Raw genomic sequence first — 20,897 nt, 5'->3', positions numbered from 1 at the left:
AGCTGCACCTAGCCGAGCGCCCCTCATTCTTTGAAGTCCGGGGTAGACTCTATCCCATCCTTGTGGATCGGATGTAATCAATCTTGACCCATCTCCTTATCTCCTCCATTCTTCTAGCATCTTTGGTGACCGACATCCCGTCTCGACCATCATGTTTCTCACGTTTGAATCATCTCAAAAGAGCGAGAAAAGTCCACGCAACCCAAAACATTCAAAGAGAAATGCACGCTCGAGTCGACGAGGGTCTCAACCGCGAGCCTGTGCGTCCTGTCGTCACCGCAAGATTAAATGTGATGGCGAGAAACCCTGCGAAGCTTGTCGATGGTACAGGAAGCCGGAGTTGTGTACCTACCCAGAGCGACATGATTCTCAAAGTTCACCAAGGTAAAATAGCGGAACTGAATGCGAGAATGCAATCTGACCGGATCAAACCTGTATATACTAATCAGATGAATAGCCACTCAAATACTCACTCAGAGAAGCCAGCAACAGCTCCAACTGACTACCGGAGCACATTGGCAAGGCTGTTTCCTGACACTGCCCCTGAGAATATCGCCCATTTATCAAGGGATGAGCTCCTGGCTTTGATGTCTATTGATGGCCCCCAATATGCTCAGCCCCAAGATTCACCAGCGAATGTCCCCTCTGTTGGGACGAAGGCCTCCACATTATCAATGGAACGGCCCGACCTGGAATCTTTACATTCAATACCAGGAGAACAGCTCGAAGAGAATCAGAGTTCTGGCACATCGGAATCAATCGGGCACATCTCAGACGACGTGAATGCACTATCCTTAACAAACCGCCATCCTACATCATATCTAGGAGTATCATCCATTCAAGCCGCACTCAAGGTGATCGCGTGGCTCCACCCGGAATTCGAAGCCTACTTTTCTCTCGCCTTAACCAAAGAGCAAAGCGGCCAGCAAAATAGTGTGTCACCTCAGTCCTTGGTTCCACCCGTTTCATGCCCACCACCGACCGAAATAGAGATGCTGGATGCATACTTTGCCAATTTCCATCCGTTCGCACCACTTTTGGACGAAGAAAATTTTCGAAAAACTTATCTTGATGGCCAGCGGAGGGACAACCGATGGCTGTCATTGTTGAATATTGTTCTCGCGTTGGGAAATATCGCAGCATCAGGATCCGGTGCAGATAACCAGATACATTATGCATATTTCCAACGTGCCATGAGTCAATTGAATCTGAGCGCGCTTGGAACCCCCAGTCTGGAAGTCACCCAGGCACTCGGTCTCATGGGTGGCTGGTATTGTCACTATATCAGTCAGCCAAACTTGGGATATTCTCTGATGGGCGCTGCTATGCGAATGGCAATCACGTTGGGTCTGCAAAGAGAGCCATACGACAGTCATATATCCGTGAATCCCTCGAGGTCGAGAGCGCAGGAATCTAAACGCCGTGTTTGGTGGTCACTTTGTTGTTTGGAGATATGGGGTCTTGAAACACTTGGCCGACCGAGTATGGATTGCTTTGGTCCTGGTATAACCGTTAACCTCCCTAGCCTACTCGACAAGGTGCGCTCATTGAATTCTATTCATTTTAGAAGGATTAATGACTAATTACTTAAAACCACACCAATAGGAAAATTATACAAAGATTCTGGCTTTGACCGAGAATGTTCAGTTTGTGCGAATCGCTACGAAAATTCACGGATTACTCGCCTCCCTCCCAACAATAAAATACGCCGAAATGTTCGACATAGACTCACAGCTCGTTCAGTGGTGGAACAATCTTCCTGCAATTCTAAAAGACTATGAACCTTGCCCGGAGTCTATGTATGCTGTGCGTACCGTCATGCGCTGGCGATATAAAAACCAGCGCATGCTACTATACCGGCCCACGCTTCTCAACTACGCTATTCGAAGAATCCCCTTCATGGCTGTCCGAGCCGAGGAGCGTGCTGCAATAGAGAACTGTCGCGAGATCGCCAAATCCTTGATTCAGGACATCTCAATAACGGCGCCGTTGAATAACATGATTGGCTGGAACGCAGTGTGGCTCTTATTCCAGGCAACAATGGTTCCGCTAGTCTGCCTTTCTCTCGGCTCAACACATGATGTTTCTTCTGGGCTGTCTGATGACTGCAAGGCACAGGTCGATACGGCTATAATGACCCTTGACCGGTTGAAACCTTACGGACATACAGCGGAACGCTCACGAGAAGTCATTTCGCGAATCCTGGAAGCCAACATGCAAAGTCCCAATGGGGAGCCATTTGACGCCAGTGCGAGTCAAATTGGTGGTCAAGATTTCCCATTTATGAACATTTTGACCAACTCGCAAAGTGTCGGTCAGGATCAGTTGGCGGATCGGATGACTACGGGATTTGGGAACGGCTGGTCCGAGTCCATGTGGGAATATTTGAGCTGGGAGTCTAGTGATCTCTGGCCAGAGATTTCTAAACTTAACGTGCAGAACGAAGTGATGCCGTTTTTGGATCCCGTCGATACTGAGATGTGAAGCCTTCTGCAGGTTGTATTGTATTATATTATTTTCAATTTGGATTCCACGACGTCTATACCCTACAAAAGGAAGAAGCAACTAATTCTCTAGCCGAAAGAAGTGCGTAGTTCAGTTATAGCAGTTGATTTTTTGGCAAGCCAAATCTAAAAAAAAAAAAAAAAAAAAAAAAAAAAAAAAACATTGACATGTACCGCAGAGCCCAGGCCCTGTGTATAACTTGGAGAAAATTGAAGCCCTGGCTAGGTATGGTCCTCTTAACCTGCACTTGATGGGAGCCCTAGTCGAACAAGAACTTGTCCACAAAGCGTGACGGTGGGTGTGCTCGCGGCAAGAAAGAACTCCTTGTCGCCATGAAGTCTGCGGACTCTAAAGGAACCCGCTCAGATAATCTCGTCATCTTTTGCCAATGTCACTTGATTCGTTCTCTCCGAGACAACGATCTTCCGTGCTTCCGTACTTGCGATCCGGGGGTTTGAGGCCCCGAATATGTCTGAAAGCTGCTCAAGTGTTTGCTTGTTTGTTTCGACGGCGAAGAAATAGATAACCAAAGCCTGTACAATATTCCAACCGGCCAAGATTATGTAGGTATGCCAGCCAATAACGCTGATTGCATTTCCGATCCCAAACTGATTCACAAGCAATGCAATATTTGTTAAAACAGAGTATGTGGCCATTCCTTTAGCGCGAGTTTCGTAAGAAAGGCACTCAACAGGGTACATGGCCTGAAGGGGGGTCCAGCCAAAACTGAAACAAAAGCCGACGAGGAAGATAATCACAATAGAGGCTGTAGCGGCCCCCTGTTGGTGCGAACTTGTATACACTGCAGCCGTGGCAGAGAAACCGGCAAAGCAAACCTTCAAAAGTATGTGTTAGTAAGATGTGTGATTGAGCTGAGTGGCCAACTTACACTGCATGCAAGACACGCGCCAATCATCATAGGTCTTCGTCGGATCTTTGGGCCTAAGAAACTTCCCAAGTAGGCACCCGCGGCAGATAAAACCGTATTGCCAAGATTGACATCTAGTACTTTTGTGGTGTCAGTAACTCCTGCAGTGGCCAAAAGACCGCCGATGTAATAAGTTGTGACTCCTGCTTGCGACCACTGGCTGAAAAATGCAGCAATTGCTACACACAGAAGGCGCCATCTTGCGGGTTTCGAATTTACCAGCTCCCGGAAATCCCAGGCCCGTTTGTCTGACCCTTCGAGGTCGATTGCCTCCTCATAATCTCGAATCTGTAAGATGACATAGGCATTATCTCGATCTCCCTCGCCATGATAGGCGGTTATGACGTCCCAAGCTTCCTCTTGGCGACCGTGGCTATATAGCCAGCGGGGCGATTCGGGGAGGAACCAAACGAATAACAAGACAATGCTGGATGATATCAACTGACACCAAATGGGAATGCGCCACGCTAGAGAGCTAGGCAAATGAAGGCATCCACGGCAGGCACCTGCAGCAGCGATGGCCCCCACAAAGTATTGGCAATTATACAGCCCTGTTAACAGATCTCGGTATGCGGGGTGGCTAATCTCCACAACGTAGGCCGGTGCGGCAGAAGAGGCTAAGGAGTATCCCCATCCTAATCGATTTCGGATGAGTATCGCATCTGAAGAGATAGCATTTCAACAGAACTTACCGAGGAAAAATCGACTTGCGAGCAGTTGGTCCATGTGATTCGCAGTACCACCCAATATAGTCCCGAGAATGACAGCAGCAGATCCAATGAACATACCAAAGCGGCGGCCAAAATTGTCCAGAAAAGGGCCAACAAATGGTAGTGCACTGACACCTCCGATTGTGTACATTCCTTGTATCAAAGATGCCTGGGATCCGACTAGACCGGCACCGAAAGTTTCTTGGAATTGCGGAATAGGAAGTAAAGCTCCCATGAGTGAACCATCGAACCCTAAAAAAAGTCATTAGAATGAGTCAATTGCCATCAGAATAAGGTCTCATACCATTCAAGGCTGAGCAGAGGTAAGCCACGGTTAGAAACAGATATAACTTCCTCATTTGGCGGCTCCATGGCTTTGGGGGATTGGTTCGCCTGGCTATATCCAGCGCCACAGATCCTTGGACGATTTCAACCCTGACGCCTTCGGGGTCTTCTTGGTGCGATGATTCGACCACGCCCTCTTTCTTGGAGAGGCGATTCTCAGCCATAGTTTCGAGAGGCTCTTCGTTTTGAAACCGAAGGAAAATATATCCAAGTAGGTGATTTGTTCAGATAAAACCGAATTCTGTGCAATGGCACATTTGATTCCGTGATGTTCTGATGTCCTTTTATCTCGCTCACGTGCGGGTGCGTGGTTAAAAATCAAGACTATGGCAATGCCGAGTTTCCGCTCCGTGTCAAACCTATGCGAGTGACGCCAATGGACGAAATAGGATCCTGCTGCTATTGCATTGTATAGAATCCGAATTGGTCATAGTTGCCAAACCATGCAGGATGCGCCACAATCTGAATACTGCATTAGTGCTTCTCAGATGGGATGGCATTGACCTCCGCCAGAGAGATTCTTGAAATGGAAGACAGACGGGGATCCAGGCCCTTGATATTGTCCGCCTATTCTTTGCCGAAAGAAGTAGTATCCCGCCTCGGCTCACGTGCTTCAAAAAACCCGGTAGACCCGCATGTCCGTCATCTACTTCTAGAATTTTTTTCAAAATTTGCAGTCTCATCATTAATCGATCAAAATTTTCGAAGGTTATCTTAATTTATCTCACTATCTATCCCTCTCTCTTTCCCGATTCATATATATGAGCGGTAGACCAGATACCGTTCTTTTTCGGGCTACAGTGTCACTCGGCTTTGATCGTTTACGGAGCAAACCGTAGAGCCCCACTCTCGGCTCGGCTTGCCGCTAGGGTCCTAGACGGAGTCGTGAACGTACAGAATGAGAGATTTGTAGCGACTTGGCAGTGCAACTTGCGACTACCCGAATTGGACACCGATTTCCAACTCGAACATTGCGGGGAAGTGCATTGTATTACAATATGCTCTACTTGACATTTACATGCGGGGAACACTGTTAATTTGGCCGCACTAGGACTGCTTGTATCACGGTTGCGCCGTAGGAACAAAAACAAAACCACACTCATGATATAATCGGCCATCCTAATACAAGGACGTATTATCACAAAGTTTAAGTTTTCTCCACATCGAACTCGAGCTTTACCGTTCCATTACCCTTAGTGCCCCTGTTTCAAGTCATATAGATACCCCGAGAATTCTCCTTGTCCCTTAACCAGCGGATATCTTCGGACCTACTGGTGAATTTGATGTAGGACAAAAACTATATTGACATTAAACGGCACTGTGATCGCCTGTTCTGTGATGTCTCAGGTGAATTAAGGCAGCAACATAGTTCCCGCGGAGCCCCGAAAAGGTAGGACCAATCTACTTGTTGCCAAGATATGCCATCATACAATTCGAAACAGGATGATCCCTTCCAGTCCCTACACGGGAGTTACTGGGTAACGGAGCTTTTGTTGCGTCACTTAGACACCGATGAGATTCACCACAATCATATAAAAGGAGTGAATATTCTGGGATTTGTCTTCATTCCATTCATCCAGCGTCCGGTATCAATTCTCAGTCAAGATATTCGCCACTGTCTTCAAAAATGCGTCTTCTCACTTTCCTGAGCGCTCTAGCCATTGTGCCTTCAGTGCTTTCAGCTTCAGTGGCAGGAATCACTGGAGATAACCTGGCGGCGCGGGATGGCGATCGTGGCCATTACAACGTTTCTGGTCTTGGAGCTCGTAAGCAAGCCGTGCTCAAAGCTGGTGGCAATACCCAAGATCTGGCGATAGCGATGCTGGAGACGTGAGTATACGAAATTACACCTTGCCTTTATATTCCTAGCTTATGTTGACAGGGATACAATGACTACCGCTTATACATACGGTATCCTCAATCTTCTCTCGCAATTTGGCAATCACTTATGACTGATTTATTCATAGGCGACGGAAAGACTGGCGACTCTACCAACTTTGGCATTTTCAAGCAGAATTGGTTCATGTTGCGAACTTCTGCATCCGAGTTCAAGGGCCAAACCGAAGGTCAGGTGTCCAATGGTGCTATTCTCAAGTAAGCATTTTAGGTTCTTCACAACCGGTATCTTTAATGGAACTAACATGATAAATGACAGCTCTGATCTGAAGAAGGATATAAAAGCCCGCCACGATGGCCAGGAGCATTTTGGATACGACGTCTGGTTTGCCGGGCACCGCAATGGAGCAAGCGGTGTTCAGAATCCATACACGGCGGATATTCAAGGTACGTCAGAGCTAACAAGATGTATTATTCTCTGAGCAAGTGGCTGACCATGCAAACAGCGTACAAGGATGCCGTTGCGTGGATCAAGCAGCAGATCGAGAGCAATGAGAAGTATCGCACCGATGATACTCGATTCTGGGTGCAAGTCCACGCTATTTAGGCTTGGTATGATAGCGAATGGACCTCTCATCAGAGTCGGATTTTTCTACCTTCTCCGGCGGGACCGGACAAGGAGTGGGGTTTTCGTTAACCTACCAAAGTTTCCCTCGTTGATCCCCCCATGGATCCCTTTAATTTTGGCTTTTGAATAGTACTCTCTTTTCCTCGTACGAGAACTAGGTTCTTATCGAATTACACTCCTTTATCAGAGATGTAACTAGCTATGCAATTGAATATCAGACCTGCAAGCCGAACGGAGATGGTATTAGTTATTTGCTTATTACAACCATCTGACAGATATTTGCCGTACATGTTACTTATGAGCAACTTTAATCCTCTCATACTCAGGCGAAGCCCATTTTATCATCCACTCGGACTCAAGAACCTGCTGAGCAGAAGGACGATCTTCTGGCCTGAAAGAAAGCATTGAGCGTAACATCGAGAAAATAGCATCACGTTCACATGAATCAATAGCGGCCATGCCCGTCTCTATACGGGGTCGTTGTACACTGGTCTCAAAGTGATCGTGCCACCACTGACTTGGAGATGTGGACCGGTTTTTGAATTCTCCATGCTTCGTGTTGTCGCGACATGCATCCCATTTTTCACGCCATTCGGGGGGCAACCTGCCAAGTGCCTCAATCTGCTGGCAAGTCATACCGTCTTCGTTGGTAAGGAAACCTTCGAATAGAGATCTTTGCGCAATAATATCCCAAATGGTACAGGCAAGTGTCCAAATATCAGAGGAGAAGGTCAGAGGTTTAGTTGGTTCAAATCGAGATTCTGGAGGGCGGATCAGAAGAGGCGTATGCGACTCGAACTTTTGTTCTTGCACCGGAGAGAATGCTTCACCAAAGTCCGAAACGAGAATTCTAGCTTCTTGAAGCGTAACTATTTCGCTTGCCTCCCCAAGCCAGACAGGTAACACACCGTCCCTTGGGACTCCCGAAGGTAGCTCCTGGCCGTCCAAGCGATTAACCCGCTCATATATAGGTTCCCCATACCGCTCATATAACTTTTCCGTCGATAACTGATCGAATTCGCGTGATAGTCGAAGAAGGACGTTTCCACGATGTAGGTCTCCATGGACGAAGTCTTGTGAGAGGATGAATTGAAATGCGATCGCGAGCTGTGCTGCTAACGCCCGGGCCACCTCTAGCCGGAAAAGGCTGATCCACGAGCCATTCTTTGCATCAGAGATGCTCATCCTCGCTGGGCTTGTAACCAGGCAGACATGGTTGCAATTAGGCCCTTGAATACTGAAAGCATCCAAAATTGATGGAACCATAGATCTGCCTATGTCTGATAGCTGCCTGAGTTGTGATAATTTGGAGAGTACGTTAAATCTCCCGTGGTTTCGTATCTGCTGTACAGACTTTGACTGCAACGTATCTATTGAACTCTTCATCTCGGGCAAGCCAGATTGTCGAGAAGGTACCGTGACCGAGCTTGTGAATCACCCGATAGCGATCCTTGAAGTGATCCCCAATTTTTACTGGGTGATAGCCCCCGGCTGGGAAGCAGAAAACACGATTTTCTCATGTCGCAAGCAAATTCTTACTAAATTGCAAGAGACAAACACACAGGAGATGGCTAATTCAAGCCTTGCCTGTCTACTTAACACGTCAAGAGACGGATGTAGATCGTCAGTCCAAAGGTGGGTACACTGTTGACAGCATTGCTCTCGGTAATACTTTTTCCCGGGCGGCCCAGGCCTTGGCCAGTGCGGAGTACATATAGGATGTATATGCTACTGCTAAGAACATCCAGGAGAGAGGATGAGCTAAGAATGTATGGCTAGTTATGTGTCAAGTATGACCAAACGGACGGGAAGGGAAACGTTATTCTCCGCATCCTATGATCGCAGGTTGTGATTTTGAGACCCGGAAAAATTTCGCCAATGTTCATATTTAATATTGAAGTCTTGCTGCATCCTGATGCGTCAGCATGATCTACGTATCATTATATCATTTATTGCGGGCCTTTCCCAATAATTCCCTCCAAGAAGTCAAAGCCCTGTCTCTGCAACCACCAAGTCTCCGACCCAACCTTCATCATCGCAGCAAAAGTATGCTCCTCATTAGGAACCTCTGTCATACCACATTGCACACCGGAATCCTGCAGCCTCTTCAACAACTCGCGACTCAACTCGATTGGCACCATTGTGTCTGCCTGTCCGTGGACGATATACGTTGGCGGGAAGCTAGCCGAGACATTCTGCACAGGATCGACTTTCTTGAATTCTGGATCACTGCTTGCCGACTCGGGGTAGATGGCGGAGAGAACAGTGCCGGAGGCAATTTGCGTGAATGCGAAAGCGTCACGGGGCTTTGAAAAATCGGGTCCCTTGGAGACACCGGATTCGGTCTGACCTTCCAAAGAGACTGAGCTGTCGGTCGGGACGGGCTTCTGGTCGTAGATCTTGTCGAGGAAGGATTTTGACAGATTCGGGGGTAGTTTGGCTGCGACATGTGGGAGGGGCTTGGTCCACAGGGGGTCTGTGAAGTGCACGGCACCGTAGAGAGATAGAATGGCTTTGGCAGGCTTGGGGACGTTCCAACCCTGTGTCCAAATTAGTATGCTTCGAGGTGAAGTCCGATAGTGGCATTTTGGAGGAAGTCGATCTCGATTCACTTACCAGTCCCAGTGCTAGAGTTCCGCCTGAAGATGTTCCGAAAACAGCGACGTTCTCCAAATCCGCGCAGTACGCCCCCTGTTCCTTGAGAACAGCGTCTAGGTGCCCATCGTGCACCCATGACAGCAAATCGCGAATATCCTGCATAGGTCCTTCTAGCAAGTTCACGCCAGGACACAATCGGTGGTTGGGGACCAGCACAATCCAGCCGCGCTCGAGGCAGTCGTTGACCTGTGGCAGGGAGACCATGCGCGAGTGGCCAAGCATGAAGGCGCCGCCATGGATGTCGATGACTAGGCTGAAATTAGTATGATTGTGCAATTGAATGATAGCGGTATGCATCCAACGGCATTTGCAGGGATAAAGTTAGACCCACCAACAGGATACTTCTGCGGAGAAGCCGAGGTGGTCGACGGCAGATATAGGTCGGTAGTGATTTTGCTGCCGTCGACCTCCTTGTAGAGGACTGTGAGGGGGTTATCAAGAGACATTGTAGTAGATGCTATGAGTAAATGTGGGGTGTGATGTTCCGCGGGCATAAAATTTTAGCACATGGCCGTGGAGGGGCAAGCTTTATATAAAGGTTGATCGGCAAATCCCCGGACTGGGCAGCTCGGCTTTTCCGGGCGGGTCGGATGTGCGTGGCATCTCGGGGCGACACTGGACCGATCGCCGGGGATTCAATTTATTGGTATTATAGCAAGGATAGGGAGCGCCCTGTTGAGTGCATATTTAATTAGTATTCTATTAATATTGGGTGATACGATCCGAGATAAAATTGGATATGATATTACTCAAAGCATTATATTTCAAAGACACCCCTAATCAAGCACATACGACCATAGGGTGTGGAGAACAGGGCTTCCCGTCCGCTCAGCCGTACTTAAGCCACATATAGTATGAGGTTAATTCTAAAAGCGCCCTGGGCCTTAGAATGGCGCCGAATTTCATCCTAGTGTGGGTGTGGGTGATATGGGTGAGAAGTCTCGAGACTGGGGTGATAGAGGTGAGAATCCCCACTCAGGATCACCTATAAGCTTTCTTTTACTAGAGCCCACCGTATCAATATAAGACTTAAGTGACATTTAGCCTTCTATTCTTATTTTCTTAGCGTTTAGCTATTTGTTGAGATACTAGTTGTCTGGATAGTAACCAGTTGGTTAGGTAAGGTAGAAAAGCACTAGTTAAGCCAGATTGCTGACAAGACTGTTTCTTGAGGAGGTCGGAAGCGACTCCTCAAGATCCCATATTTATCAATAGTCATTCGTACTAATCAGGGAAGCCGTATGCAGTGGTGAGCTTGGCGATCATTGTGCTTGGAACAAGAGGTATGAATTCAAAATAATGATAAGAATGAAGCCTGAAGAGTCTGCTTTGTTATAGGATTTATTCCCGGTCGGGAAAGAGCAAGGAGCAAAGTATGGATCTAGATCGCTGACAATCAATAACAGGAGGAAAACAATTACGATAAAGAACGCTCTGACCAAGAAAGAAATCCTGCGCTCTCCAGTCTATCCGCTGGCCATCTCCGTGCTCAACCGCAGGCTCAGGGCATCCTCTCCAACAACTCCACATTGCTATCTTGCTTGCATCCCCGCCGCTGCAATGCAAATCCAGGATGGATCGCAGTCATGCAAATGCACATGATTGAAATCATCGCTCCCTCCAATACCATAAAAGCGACCTCGTCGTTGGCCAACTTGCTGTCGTATCCTCCATTGAGTTCGACAACACGAAAGATAGATCGGATATAGACCAAGAGTGTTGAGAGAGCGAGGGCTGCCACAGTCAGTCTTATCCCAGGATGGGAACATATAGTCTCGGGAACCAACTGAAGATCCAGAATTTCCACCGCCGTCTCTCGCGGATGGCCGCACATCCGTCATCCTTTCTATTCTCAGAGTCACTGCTCCCAGTCCGCTCTGCCTTCCGTGTCCGACGGCGCAAGCGGAAGGCAAACTCGGATCCCAGGGAGATGAACAACGTCAGAGCGGCCACTTGAGATGCCAACCCAGCGATCATGACGTTTGTCCCTGTGGTTTGCATATCTGCATCTTCGGCTGCCGAAGTGATGGCACCTCCAGCACTCTGCAATGCCAGCGCGATCGCATCGCACGAGACGAAGAAGATGGCATACATCCTAGGCTTCAGACGCGAGATGTCTTCGCCATTGTATACAACCACGATCCGACCGAGGAGGAAGTAGAGGGCGGCGCAGAAGAAAACGGGTCCGAGACTGAGACTAATGAGATTCCTTCATCTCTGTTAGCATGGGCGTTCTCACTAATTGTCTGTCTTGGGCGTTGCCGAACTTACATGAGAAACCAATCGAAGTTGAAGGGGTTATCGTGGAACAGAATCCGCGCGGAATATCCTAGGACTTCGAGCAATAGACCGGCGATCATCGACAGGGAGAACCCCCACATGCGATACAGCGGAAGTTGGACGGCCTGAACTATAAGAAGAGTCCCGAAGAGGGCAATGTAGATGGCGTTGCCGGGGATCGAAGGTTGGTAGTGAATGTAGGCATCCTCGATGGAGCAAGTCTCTAGGGAGCATGTTTCGGGATCCATGATGAGAAACAGATCTGAATTCTGTAGGTTTTCCGCCAGGAGATGAGGCCATTCCGCTGGGGTTATCTATATAGTAGGGCGTGCCAAGAGACCGAGACCGACTCCGAGTCCGTGTCCATGTCCGTATCGCTCAGCCCCCAAAACCAGGTTGCCAGATTCCTCCTCAGCAACTTATAAAAGGTCACACCGTGTCCGTGTCCGTCTCCATCGCAATGCGAGGTATAAGGGTAAAAGGAAGGCGAGGAATTAACGAAACATGTCTGCCTGTTCAGAACGCGTCAAAACGTGCCAAACTTGCGCCAGGGCCAAAATCCGGTGCTTGCGCACGCCTGGTGAGACGGTCTGCGACCGGTGAGTCTCCCTCATGTTCGCCGCGGAGACCCTTCACATCGGACTGATCATCATCCAGCTGTCTGCGCCTGAACAAACAATGTTATTTCCGTCCGGCTCGCATGCGACAAGCATGGTCGAAAAAAGAGAGCCGGCTTGAGTCGCTGGAGCGACGAGTGGAGGAATTGCTGGGTCAACAATCGCACGGGGGTTGCAGCCAGCACAGTGACCATGACCAAAGCACTCCAAGCACAACCTCAACCGCCGGCGACGTTATCGACAGAGGTGTCGTGACGCTTGGCGAAGCCGATGCGCTGCTAGACTCCTTTCGTCGGCTGATGATGCCTCACTTTCCCTTTGTCGTTGTGCCTCCTCAAATGACCGTTAGCGAGCTTCGCGAACAGAAGCCCTTTCTCTTCCTTGCCATCCTCTCTGTCTCGGTGACGCGCGATGTGGAATTACAGCGATTCCTCGACGAGGAAACTGCAGCTGTCTTGGCCAAGCGAACAGTAACCGACCACTACCACAAGGCATCGCTGGAGACAATACAGGGGATTCTCGTGTCAGTCGCATGGTAAGCTCGTCAAAACACGTTTCCTGCCACGGTCTGATCGCTTCAGGGGACAACATCAAGCGGGTGCAAAGGGACCAAAACGGCACGCGCTGCGAGACTTTTCAAACTATCTCCATCTGGCGATCAGCCTTGTAGTGGAGCTGGAGCTGGATCGTCCCGTCGAGCTCCGCAAACGCTGTCCGCGCATGACGATCGACACAATCAGTCCCATTGCGCGACCGCTGCATATTCTACAGGACGAGCAGAGGGCAGTGATTGGATGTTCATTCCTTGCGTCATGGTAAGCGATCCGTCCAGAGGCACTCTTTCTCTCCTAACAAACCAAGCTCCTCCGTCATCACCCAAAAGACCTGCACATTCCCATGGTCCTCCCGCGTAGAGGCGTTCGCGCTCGAGCTGAGCGAGAAGGGTGAATATGCAAGCGACCAGTCCCTCATCCATCTCGTCCGACTCCAGCATCTCTTCGAGCGGATTGATCACCTCTCTGCAGATCCCAACATTCCCACCGCAGGGTACACCAGCCCTATTGGCGATATGGATGCGTATCTACACTTATTCCGGACGATGTATAGTGAACTCCAAGAATACACTGCGCAACTCTCACCACATTTTACAGACAACAACTGTGCGTTTACTCCCTTGCCTACACGCTACGCTTCTGCTAACTGTAGAACAGTCCTCCTAGCAGTACAGCTGCACACGGTCAACCTCTACCTGTGCCAAGTAAGCCTGTTCGAAAAAGACAGCATCGCACAGCTCCCTCACTCCATCCGAGTTGACATCCTCTGCCACGGCCTCGCAACGGCGCGAAGCTCCTTCGACGCCTTCCTAACTATCGCCCTCAACACCGAACGCTACCTGAGCTACTCGCAATGGCTCCAAACGGGCTTCTGCCTGATTCTATCCTGCAAACTCGCACTAATGGCCGCATCGGATAAATCCATGCGCCTGAACGAACCCCGTGTGCAGGCCCTGGTCGATAAGCTCGACATGATCCGCGTCCTGGATACTTGCGTCTCGAGACAACTGTCTCAGGAGCCCGATCGCAAAACAGGCTTCGATTACTCGGGCTGGTTGCAGTGGATTCAGGAGTGGGTTGAGAGGCATTATAATGCGTCTACATCGCGGGAGAAGGTATCGCAAGGGGGAATTGCCGTCGAACATACGATCGTTCCTGTGCATCCTCAGCATCAACCGACGCACTCGGCGGCGCCGTTCTGTACAGCTGACGACCTGGGGATTCCGGTCTCTACGGAGGATTACATACCGTGGCCGGGCTTTCCGGATGTGGTTCCCAGTGATAATGTTCTTGGTGGGTGGATGGATCTTGGAGTTATTTCGCTCTAGTTGGATCTTCGAGCAGCAAAATGTTCTCCTTAGACCGCTAAAGAGCCTGGCCCAGCGCCAACTTGCAGGCGTGAGGAATTTCCAAGGGAGGGGAAGCAATGAGTTGTGTCTAGATGCTGCAGATAAACGTCCTCGTTGATAGAAGCCAAGTGCTGAAAACGCGTGATCTTTGTCGCAACGCTCTCTATTTTCACTTTCGTTTCACCGATTGAAGAAGTCCAAAGCTGAGTTTGGTCGAGTATCGAGATCTCCTACTTCTCTGTGCTGAGTTCGTCATTTTCGTATACCGTCAAGCAGAATGCGTTGTATGGGACAGTTGGAGTACCGGCGATACCCATCACCAATGGCTAATATCCGTGTTATCTCCGCATCGCTTCCTAGGTGAAGGGTCATCTATATAAGCTCACAGTCATGTCGCGGTATCAAGGAATATCATCAATGAGCAATCACCATCATGTCCGACACCGTCCTGCAATACCAACTCTCCGGTCCCAACGGCCATTTCGCCCAAGTCGCCGTGCCCCGACCCGTCCCAGGGCCTAACGAGGTCTGCGTCCGTACCGAAGCCGTCGTGCTGAACCCGCTAGACGCGAAGAAACTCGCTTCCGGAGTCACTGTGAACTCATGGCCTGCCGTGCTAGGCAACAATGCAGCCGGTGTGGTTGAGTCTGTCGGAGACGCGGTGCGGGACTTTCGACCGGGGGATGAAGAGGCAAGTGCCGAGTGCAAAGCAGGTCGCAAAGGTCGTCATATTTCCGACATGTGGGGTGCAGTTTGGCTGCGCGCCAACATGCAGAGCGACTGCTGGTTGAGAACATTGGTCACTGAGGTACCTGAGCAGACTTTGTTTGAAGTAATATGATGCACCACCCAGTGGCTGATGAACGACTCTGTCGTGTGGTATCATTGTGTGGGCAGGAAGAGGGAAGAAGGGGTTTGCAGCTACCGTGACAGATGGGGAATCAGGAGGATTTGCCCGCTTGCATACCTCTCGCGCCATCAGCCCAATTCGAATCAGGTCGCCATCAATAATTCTTCATATTATAGCTAACATCTATCAGATATCCTCGGAATGTCTATTTTAAATCTACATCACTTCCTTTCATCTGATATTATGAAGAATCAAGCTGGTTATAAGAAAATTCAGCAGATACTGATGTATAGCATATGAGCTAGAGATGTATAGAGATGCATCGATCATGGATATTGGTTAATGGACCGGTAAACCTTATCTCTTAGGTATTAAGGTTCGATATCGGATGGTCAATATCGTGGTTATTTAGCCGATTGGGACATGTCGTCTGTGTGGCGTGGCTCTTCTCACATCATGTGATATTAGCAAGGTCTGGCCAGTGTTAGAAGTTCGTCGCGACTAACCTTTGGCCACTGAGAGATCTTGGCCATATTTACCCACTCTTGACAGCTTCTGGCCACTGTTCCAGTTTCTCGTATAGCATTATTGCCTGATATAACCCTACATGCTTGATTCATAAAATATTCTATTCATTCTCTATCTCTGTAATTTTTTTTTATTTTCCTTTCCAGAGGCAGCAGTTGGGCCTCTTAGATGTACCCCAGATCTGCATCAACAAAAGCTTCAATAGATGCTTCATGGTTCCTCATTGCGAGACTACCGAATAAATGGACTAGGAATCTAGTCCCAGAATAATAGACTATCCCTGCAATAGATGTACCATCCTTCAATTTTGTCAAAAATTGAGTAAGGCTTCGGGCTATATCTTGTAGGGTTTGCTGCTGAAGGAGTTCACCCAATTGAAGGCTCTGCGAAGGCGTTTAACGAGGATAGCTACTTGTAAACGGGAAAAAAAATACGCAGATGGGTACTTTTACGAACAGACTCACATGTCTAGACACAAGAAATGAAAAAAGATGTTAAATAGACAGCCACAGAATAACTGACCTGTGAATGTTCTTCAAGTAGAACTGCATGAGGGAATTATCAGTGAAGAGACAGACCCCGTGGTACATCCCTAAATGCCACCGGTCTGTGGGCCTCAAGTTTATTTCATATAGATGACGTGTTTGACAACTCTCACCTTTTCTGTAGGGGGCGTGGTCATTATCCCATGGAAAGCCTAATGGCCGAGAGAGAAAATAAGGTTTCCATGGCATCCTTGGCGGCTCGAAAAAGCTGGAGATTCAATAGGCTCGGGTCCCAGTATTAAGCTCGCCGACGAAGTAAACAGAGTTACTAATGGCCCTTTCCATCTACGTATTTGAACTTTAGATACTCATGGCTGCTTTGCGCTACGAGCTTTGTAGCATTAACAGGCAACGACCGAGGCGTTAGAGCTAAGCCCACTATTTTTCAGCTTAACGGTAATACAGTTTATAATCAACTTAACAAGTATTTCATAGATGGCTAATTGTGCCAGATCTTGATACTGCAAACCGTAATCTATATTGAGTGAAGCTATAAATTAACTTTTGTGAGACATCTGCCCTCTGAACACTACTGATTGGGCGCAAAACTCTCTCCATACCCATTGTATTGCCTGTATACTCATACCCAGAGCGAAGGAATCTATGCAATCCTCATACCCCCATATACTTGTGACCGTGTAAATCAGAGACAAAATATAAGAATACTATGGTATAATACCCTCGGTGATCACTGGCTTGATAAGGTATGACAAAGAGGATCTAGGTTGATATGTTATTAGTGGCGTTTCTATACAAAGCGTTCTTTCTCTTATTCTCATGGTCATGCGGCTACTTCTCATTCGTAAAGTTTGACCTGCACCGATAGTTTCTCACGGGAAAGAGCTGTCTCTAGAGTGCCAAGCTGAATGCAACCCGTTTTGTTCTTCTGGGGTTCGAAGTCAAAACTCCTTATCGGAACATACGTCAACATGACTCACCTATAATCTACGTAACGGTGAATAAATTTGGAAATCTGTTGATAATGCTAGCTACGCATTTCATCGGGTTTGGCAATCAAGCTAGAAAGTCAGAATTACTCAATATCAATATGTATATCATGATTTAATTAAAGACCAGATCGCTATTAATTACCTCGTTTGCTGGGGCTTCTCTATTTTAGAATTAGAGCTTTGACCTGATTCTCGTCCAATCTGTGGGCGAACACGAGTCTCACTCTAGTTGCTATGATAACCTTATTTGTACGATCATAGCAGTAATATGATGTGGTTGAGTGTGAGTTTGTTCTGCCGTACCGACGGTGGCGTGGGTAACTGGATGTTCTAGCTGATGCAGCCACGGCCCGATGACGGCTACCAGGTCATATGCATAAGCATCTAGAAACCTAACCCAGAGTGTAGAGTCAGTCCAGACCGTAAGCATATCCAGACCCATTATTCTGCGGTCAATCATGCTACAGAAAACATAAGTAGCATTTTACTATACGAGGCTGCCGAGTATAAATTACATCTGATTTCCCCTACTTCTCATCCCATTATTCACCGAATCATTGGATTTCTCACACTCGAACTGCAGTCACTCAGTATGTTTTCCTCTTGATTACTTCAATAATTACATATTACTCTGATATTTATTGACTGATGATTGTTAATACTAGATCGGAAAAGCAGATATCGTTCCATCATGCATGTGCCGTCGCTATTTTTGTCTTCTGCTTGTGTTCTAGCTATTGTATCCGCCCAGCAAGGCGGAGGCAAACCAATAGCATGTAACACTGTGGAACCTGTGTATGACTGTTATTACAGCCAGTGCTCTTATCCCAGGGCATGCATTGATGCATGCTATCAAGCACTTTATGCATGCTATTCTAGCAGTAATTACTCGCAGACTTGTTACGACGCATATAATTTATGTCAAAACAAGTGCATGACCAACAGCCCCTGTCGTCAGTGCTGCAACCAAGCCGGAGTCACTAAATGCCACACCAACCAGGCAGCTACCTGCTGTGCGGCTGCATATGGAGCATGTAGCGGGGAGTGAACTTTTCGTGAAAAGCTTCGACTTTTGTTGTTATGTCCTGATCAACACAACTAAGCAGGGGCTTGCAGCACCTGGGAGTATATCAATATCTCTGCGGTTTTATTTCAGATTTTATGGCAGTATAGTGCTTGGCTACGGGAAAATGGCTTTGTGTCGTTTTACCATAGGGCGCAGGACTTAGCTCGAATCTATATTGCTATACTTTGCAGTGTCCCCAGTCCTCATTTATTTTTGTCGAGTTCTATGTACGGAATTCCCTTATTAATTATCCATTCGTCTACGGTGACATTCGGCTTCCCGGCTGGTACCCGCTACGTAAAGGAATTGGTGTATCTTGGTCTCTTGTGTCCCTTATTGCCTTTTCATTAATGTTAGTTCTTCGCTAAGCTACTAATCTGAAAGCTCTGCCTTGTGCAAATAAGATAATTTAAGTCTATATGGCTTTGGTCATTATGTGTCTTTCTGTCGTAATATTCAAATATGTCGATAATTGGTTTGCTAATCCCTGAGTGGGTCAAAATATTTTTGGAAATCTTATGTGTTCTGAATCCCTAGTACTCAAATTTCAATGGAGCTTGCAGATCATTAATCTGCATATAGCTTCAGGATTTTAGTGGACAGGACAACGCGGGACTTATATTCAGGAATACAGGCTGTACAAACCACAAGGCTACCGAGCAGCTTGAGTGATTGAATTTCTTTGCTCAGTTGAGGCCCTGTGTGCTAAAAGAAATATAGTGACGAAATTGAAGTGCTATAGAAAATAATCATATCAACAGATACTCTCTGCGTCATCCTAGTCAAATGTCGGCCTGAAATCATATCTCACACAGCTGTAATCGATGGATCCTCCAGCACCACCGTTGTTACCTAAGCTTTAGGTCAGTATACAATTGAGAAGAGGAGTGTGAAGATATGACTCACACTTCTGCCAATCATCCAAAAGGAGCTGCCAGCAGGTATTACCAAGGTTGTGTGGCTCTCCAAAAGGATATCTTGCGTCTTGCTCAGGTCCCTTGCAGTTTTCAATCCAGGACATGGTGAATTGCAATTTGGTGCTCCCATACGTGGACTGCATCTTCACAGGCTCAGAGCCTTCCTTCAGTTTGGCTTTGTCGTCGGAAATGCCAGCACAGCCTGTTGCAGCCATGCTAATCTCAGACCCACGAACGTCCCCATGCCCTCCAAACTGGTCGGTGGTATGGCATTTTCTCTCCTGTAAACCGTGTTGTTCAAAGCCAGGGTCGGGCTTCGGCTTTGGCTTGTCGGGTACAGTGATTTTATAGCTGTAGCTTGCGTCACAGTCAAACTTAGCGCTTCCTTCTAATTGGATAGAATGGCTATTATAACCCTCGCCTATTGAAGGTGTTAGTTATGGCACTCTGAGGTTGTTAGTATTGGAGACATACATTTGCTAATCATGGACTTGAAAGTCGCCTTGCAATCGGTCTTGCAGTTCTTCCCCGGGTCGAACTCTAAGTGGAACTTGTACTTGTCGTAGGCAGAGCTTGAGACGTCCTTGTTTGTCAAGTCTTGACTGCGCTTCTTGCTCATATCACCATCGCAGAATTTATCAGCGACTTGTTGCATGAAAGAAATATCCACGTCGACGGCTTTGCTATAGTCAGTGCTGGAGCATTTAATCTCCTTCGGTTCTGTTGGTTTGTCTCCCTCTCCTTCGTGATCCTTAAGATACTTGGAGAGCTCAGCCATGATCTTCTCGCTCTTTTCTGTCTGCGACTTGGATCCAATCGTGAAGATGAGATTCGCAAGTTCGTGACAGGCGCAGCCATCATTTGCACCCTGTGCCAAGTTAAATTTATATTCAAGAACTCCAGTGGGAATTAAAGAGAGGGATTCATACGGTTGTACATTTGCCGTCCTTCCCGGCACAACCTTTGTCGCTACAGAGGAGTGCCTTTTTCTTCGGATCGGGACATTCAGCCTTGCACTTACAGTCCTTGTAATGGCCCTATTTCATGTGAGCACTCTGACCAGGGAATCAAAAAAAGTATATGGGTAACAAACAATGGTACAGGCTCCCTTATCATCTCCTTTGCACCCGTCATCGGAGCACTTGGGCTTTTTATCGTCTGAAGGGCATTCCTCCTTACAAGGGCATCCAGCGTTATCTCCGACAGTACACCAGCCCTCCAGAGCTTTGCAATCTTTGCAACTAGTCTTCGTGTAATCTTCTTTGCACGGAGTCTTGGGGTTTGGAACTCCCGCTGGAGGAACCACAAATCCAGGTGGGGGGAGTGGGAATGGAATGATGGGTGGCAGGCCCGTTCTTCAGAAGGCGAGATGTTAGACTTAAATGTAGAATTAGTAGACGATAGTAATTGTACTTACCCAGGATTGCCTGTTTCTTCCGATATACATTCACATATCAGGCCACAGCCTGTTTTGTGGAATTGCTTGCAACGATAATACTCAAATGCCGATCCCTGAGCCTTTTCGTTATCGCAGAAGCCTTTCTTCTTGGTATCTCCACCACATTCCGCACACTTCTGAAGTTGCCTGTTCAAATATTGTTAGAGAACCCCATAATTGTATACTAGGAAAG

At 47.8% G+C, this 20,897-nt stretch overlaps 9 protein-coding genes across 9 annotated transcripts; 4 read left to right on the top strand and 5 right to left on the bottom strand.

The window, feature by feature from the left end:
- Window positions 1–221: 221 nt before the first annotated feature.
- On the top strand, window positions 222–2,484 carry N7496_000257 (fungal specific transcription factor domain-containing protein; the record flags this gene model as incomplete). The annotated part of the gene is made up of 2 exons (XM_056693188.1): window positions 222–1,538; window positions 1,606–2,484. The coding sequence occupies 2 exons, from the start codon at window positions 222–224 to the stop codon at window positions 2,482–2,484; spliced, it is 2,196 nt and encodes a 731-aa protein (XP_056559917.1).
- A 383-nt stretch (window positions 2,485–2,867) lies between these two features.
- On the bottom strand, window positions 2,868–4,652 carry N7496_000256 (uncharacterized protein; the record flags this gene model as incomplete). Its single annotated transcript, XM_056693187.1, has 4 exons — window positions 2,868–3,341; window positions 3,395–4,068; window positions 4,126–4,395; window positions 4,448–4,652. The coding sequence occupies 4 exons, from the start codon at window positions 4,650–4,652 to the stop codon at window positions 2,868–2,870; spliced, it is 1,623 nt and encodes a 540-aa protein (XP_056559916.1).
- Window positions 4,653–6,115: 1,463 nt separating this feature from the next.
- N7496_000255 (uncharacterized protein) lies at window positions 6,116–6,931 on the top strand (the record flags this gene model as incomplete). The annotated part of the gene is made up of 5 exons (XM_056693186.1): window positions 6,116–6,318; window positions 6,371–6,399; window positions 6,456–6,582; window positions 6,644–6,771; window positions 6,831–6,931. 5 exons carry the CDS (start codon window positions 6,116–6,118, stop codon window positions 6,929–6,931), a joined length of 588 nt encoding a protein of 195 aa, XP_056559915.1.
- Window positions 6,932–7,243: 312 nt separating this feature from the next.
- On the bottom strand, window positions 7,244–8,137 carry N7496_000254 (protein kinase domain protein; the record flags this gene model as incomplete). The annotated part of the gene is made up of 1 exon (XM_056693185.1): window positions 7,244–8,137. One exon carries the CDS (start codon window positions 8,135–8,137, stop codon window positions 7,244–7,246), a length of 894 nt encoding a protein of 297 aa, XP_056559914.1.
- Window positions 8,138–8,901: 764 nt separating this feature from the next.
- On the bottom strand, window positions 8,902–10,056 carry N7496_000253 (uncharacterized protein; the record flags this gene model as incomplete). The annotated part of the gene is made up of 3 exons (XM_056693184.1): window positions 8,902–9,492; window positions 9,569–9,858; window positions 9,942–10,056. The coding sequence occupies 3 exons, from the start codon at window positions 10,054–10,056 to the stop codon at window positions 8,902–8,904; spliced, it is 996 nt and encodes a 331-aa protein (XP_056559913.1).
- Window positions 10,057–11,111: 1,055 nt separating this feature from the next.
- Window positions 11,112–12,138, bottom strand: N7496_000252 (RTA1 domain-containing protein; the record flags this gene model as incomplete). Its single annotated transcript, XM_056693183.1, has 3 exons — window positions 11,112–11,344; window positions 11,398–11,819; window positions 11,882–12,138. The coding sequence occupies 3 exons, from the start codon at window positions 12,136–12,138 to the stop codon at window positions 11,112–11,114; spliced, it is 912 nt and encodes a 303-aa protein (XP_056559912.1).
- A 256-nt stretch (window positions 12,139–12,394) lies between these two features.
- Window positions 12,395–14,389, top strand: N7496_000251 (fungal specific transcription factor domain-containing protein; the record flags this gene model as incomplete). Its single annotated transcript, XM_056693182.1, has 4 exons — window positions 12,395–12,489; window positions 12,548–13,042; window positions 13,089–13,322; window positions 13,369–14,389. The coding sequence occupies 4 exons, from the start codon at window positions 12,395–12,397 to the stop codon at window positions 14,387–14,389; spliced, it is 1,845 nt and encodes a 614-aa protein (XP_056559911.1).
- A 454-nt stretch (window positions 14,390–14,843) lies between these two features.
- Window positions 14,844–15,251, top strand: N7496_000250 (uncharacterized protein; the record flags this gene model as incomplete). Its single annotated transcript, XM_056693181.1, has 1 exon — window positions 14,844–15,251. One exon carries the CDS (start codon window positions 14,844–14,846, stop codon window positions 15,249–15,251), a length of 408 nt encoding a protein of 135 aa, XP_056559910.1.
- A 3,957-nt stretch (window positions 15,252–19,208) lies between these two features.
- Window positions 19,209–20,044, bottom strand: N7496_000249 (uncharacterized protein; the record flags this gene model as incomplete). The annotated part of the gene is made up of 2 exons (XM_056693180.1): window positions 19,209–19,687; window positions 19,741–20,044. 2 exons carry the CDS (start codon window positions 20,042–20,044, stop codon window positions 19,209–19,211), a joined length of 783 nt encoding a protein of 260 aa, XP_056559909.1.
- Between the last annotated feature and the right edge of the window lie 853 nt (window positions 20,045–20,897).

Source organism: Penicillium cataractarum, assembly GCF_028827025.1.
Source record: "Penicillium cataractarum strain IBT 29864 chromosome Unknown utg000001l, whole genome shotgun sequence".
Classification (NCBI taxonomy): Eukaryota; Fungi; Ascomycota; class Eurotiomycetes; order Eurotiales; family Aspergillaceae; genus Penicillium; species Penicillium cataractarum.
Note: the sequence above shows the minus strand (reverse complement) of the source record. Positions and strands in the feature narration are given on the sequence as shown.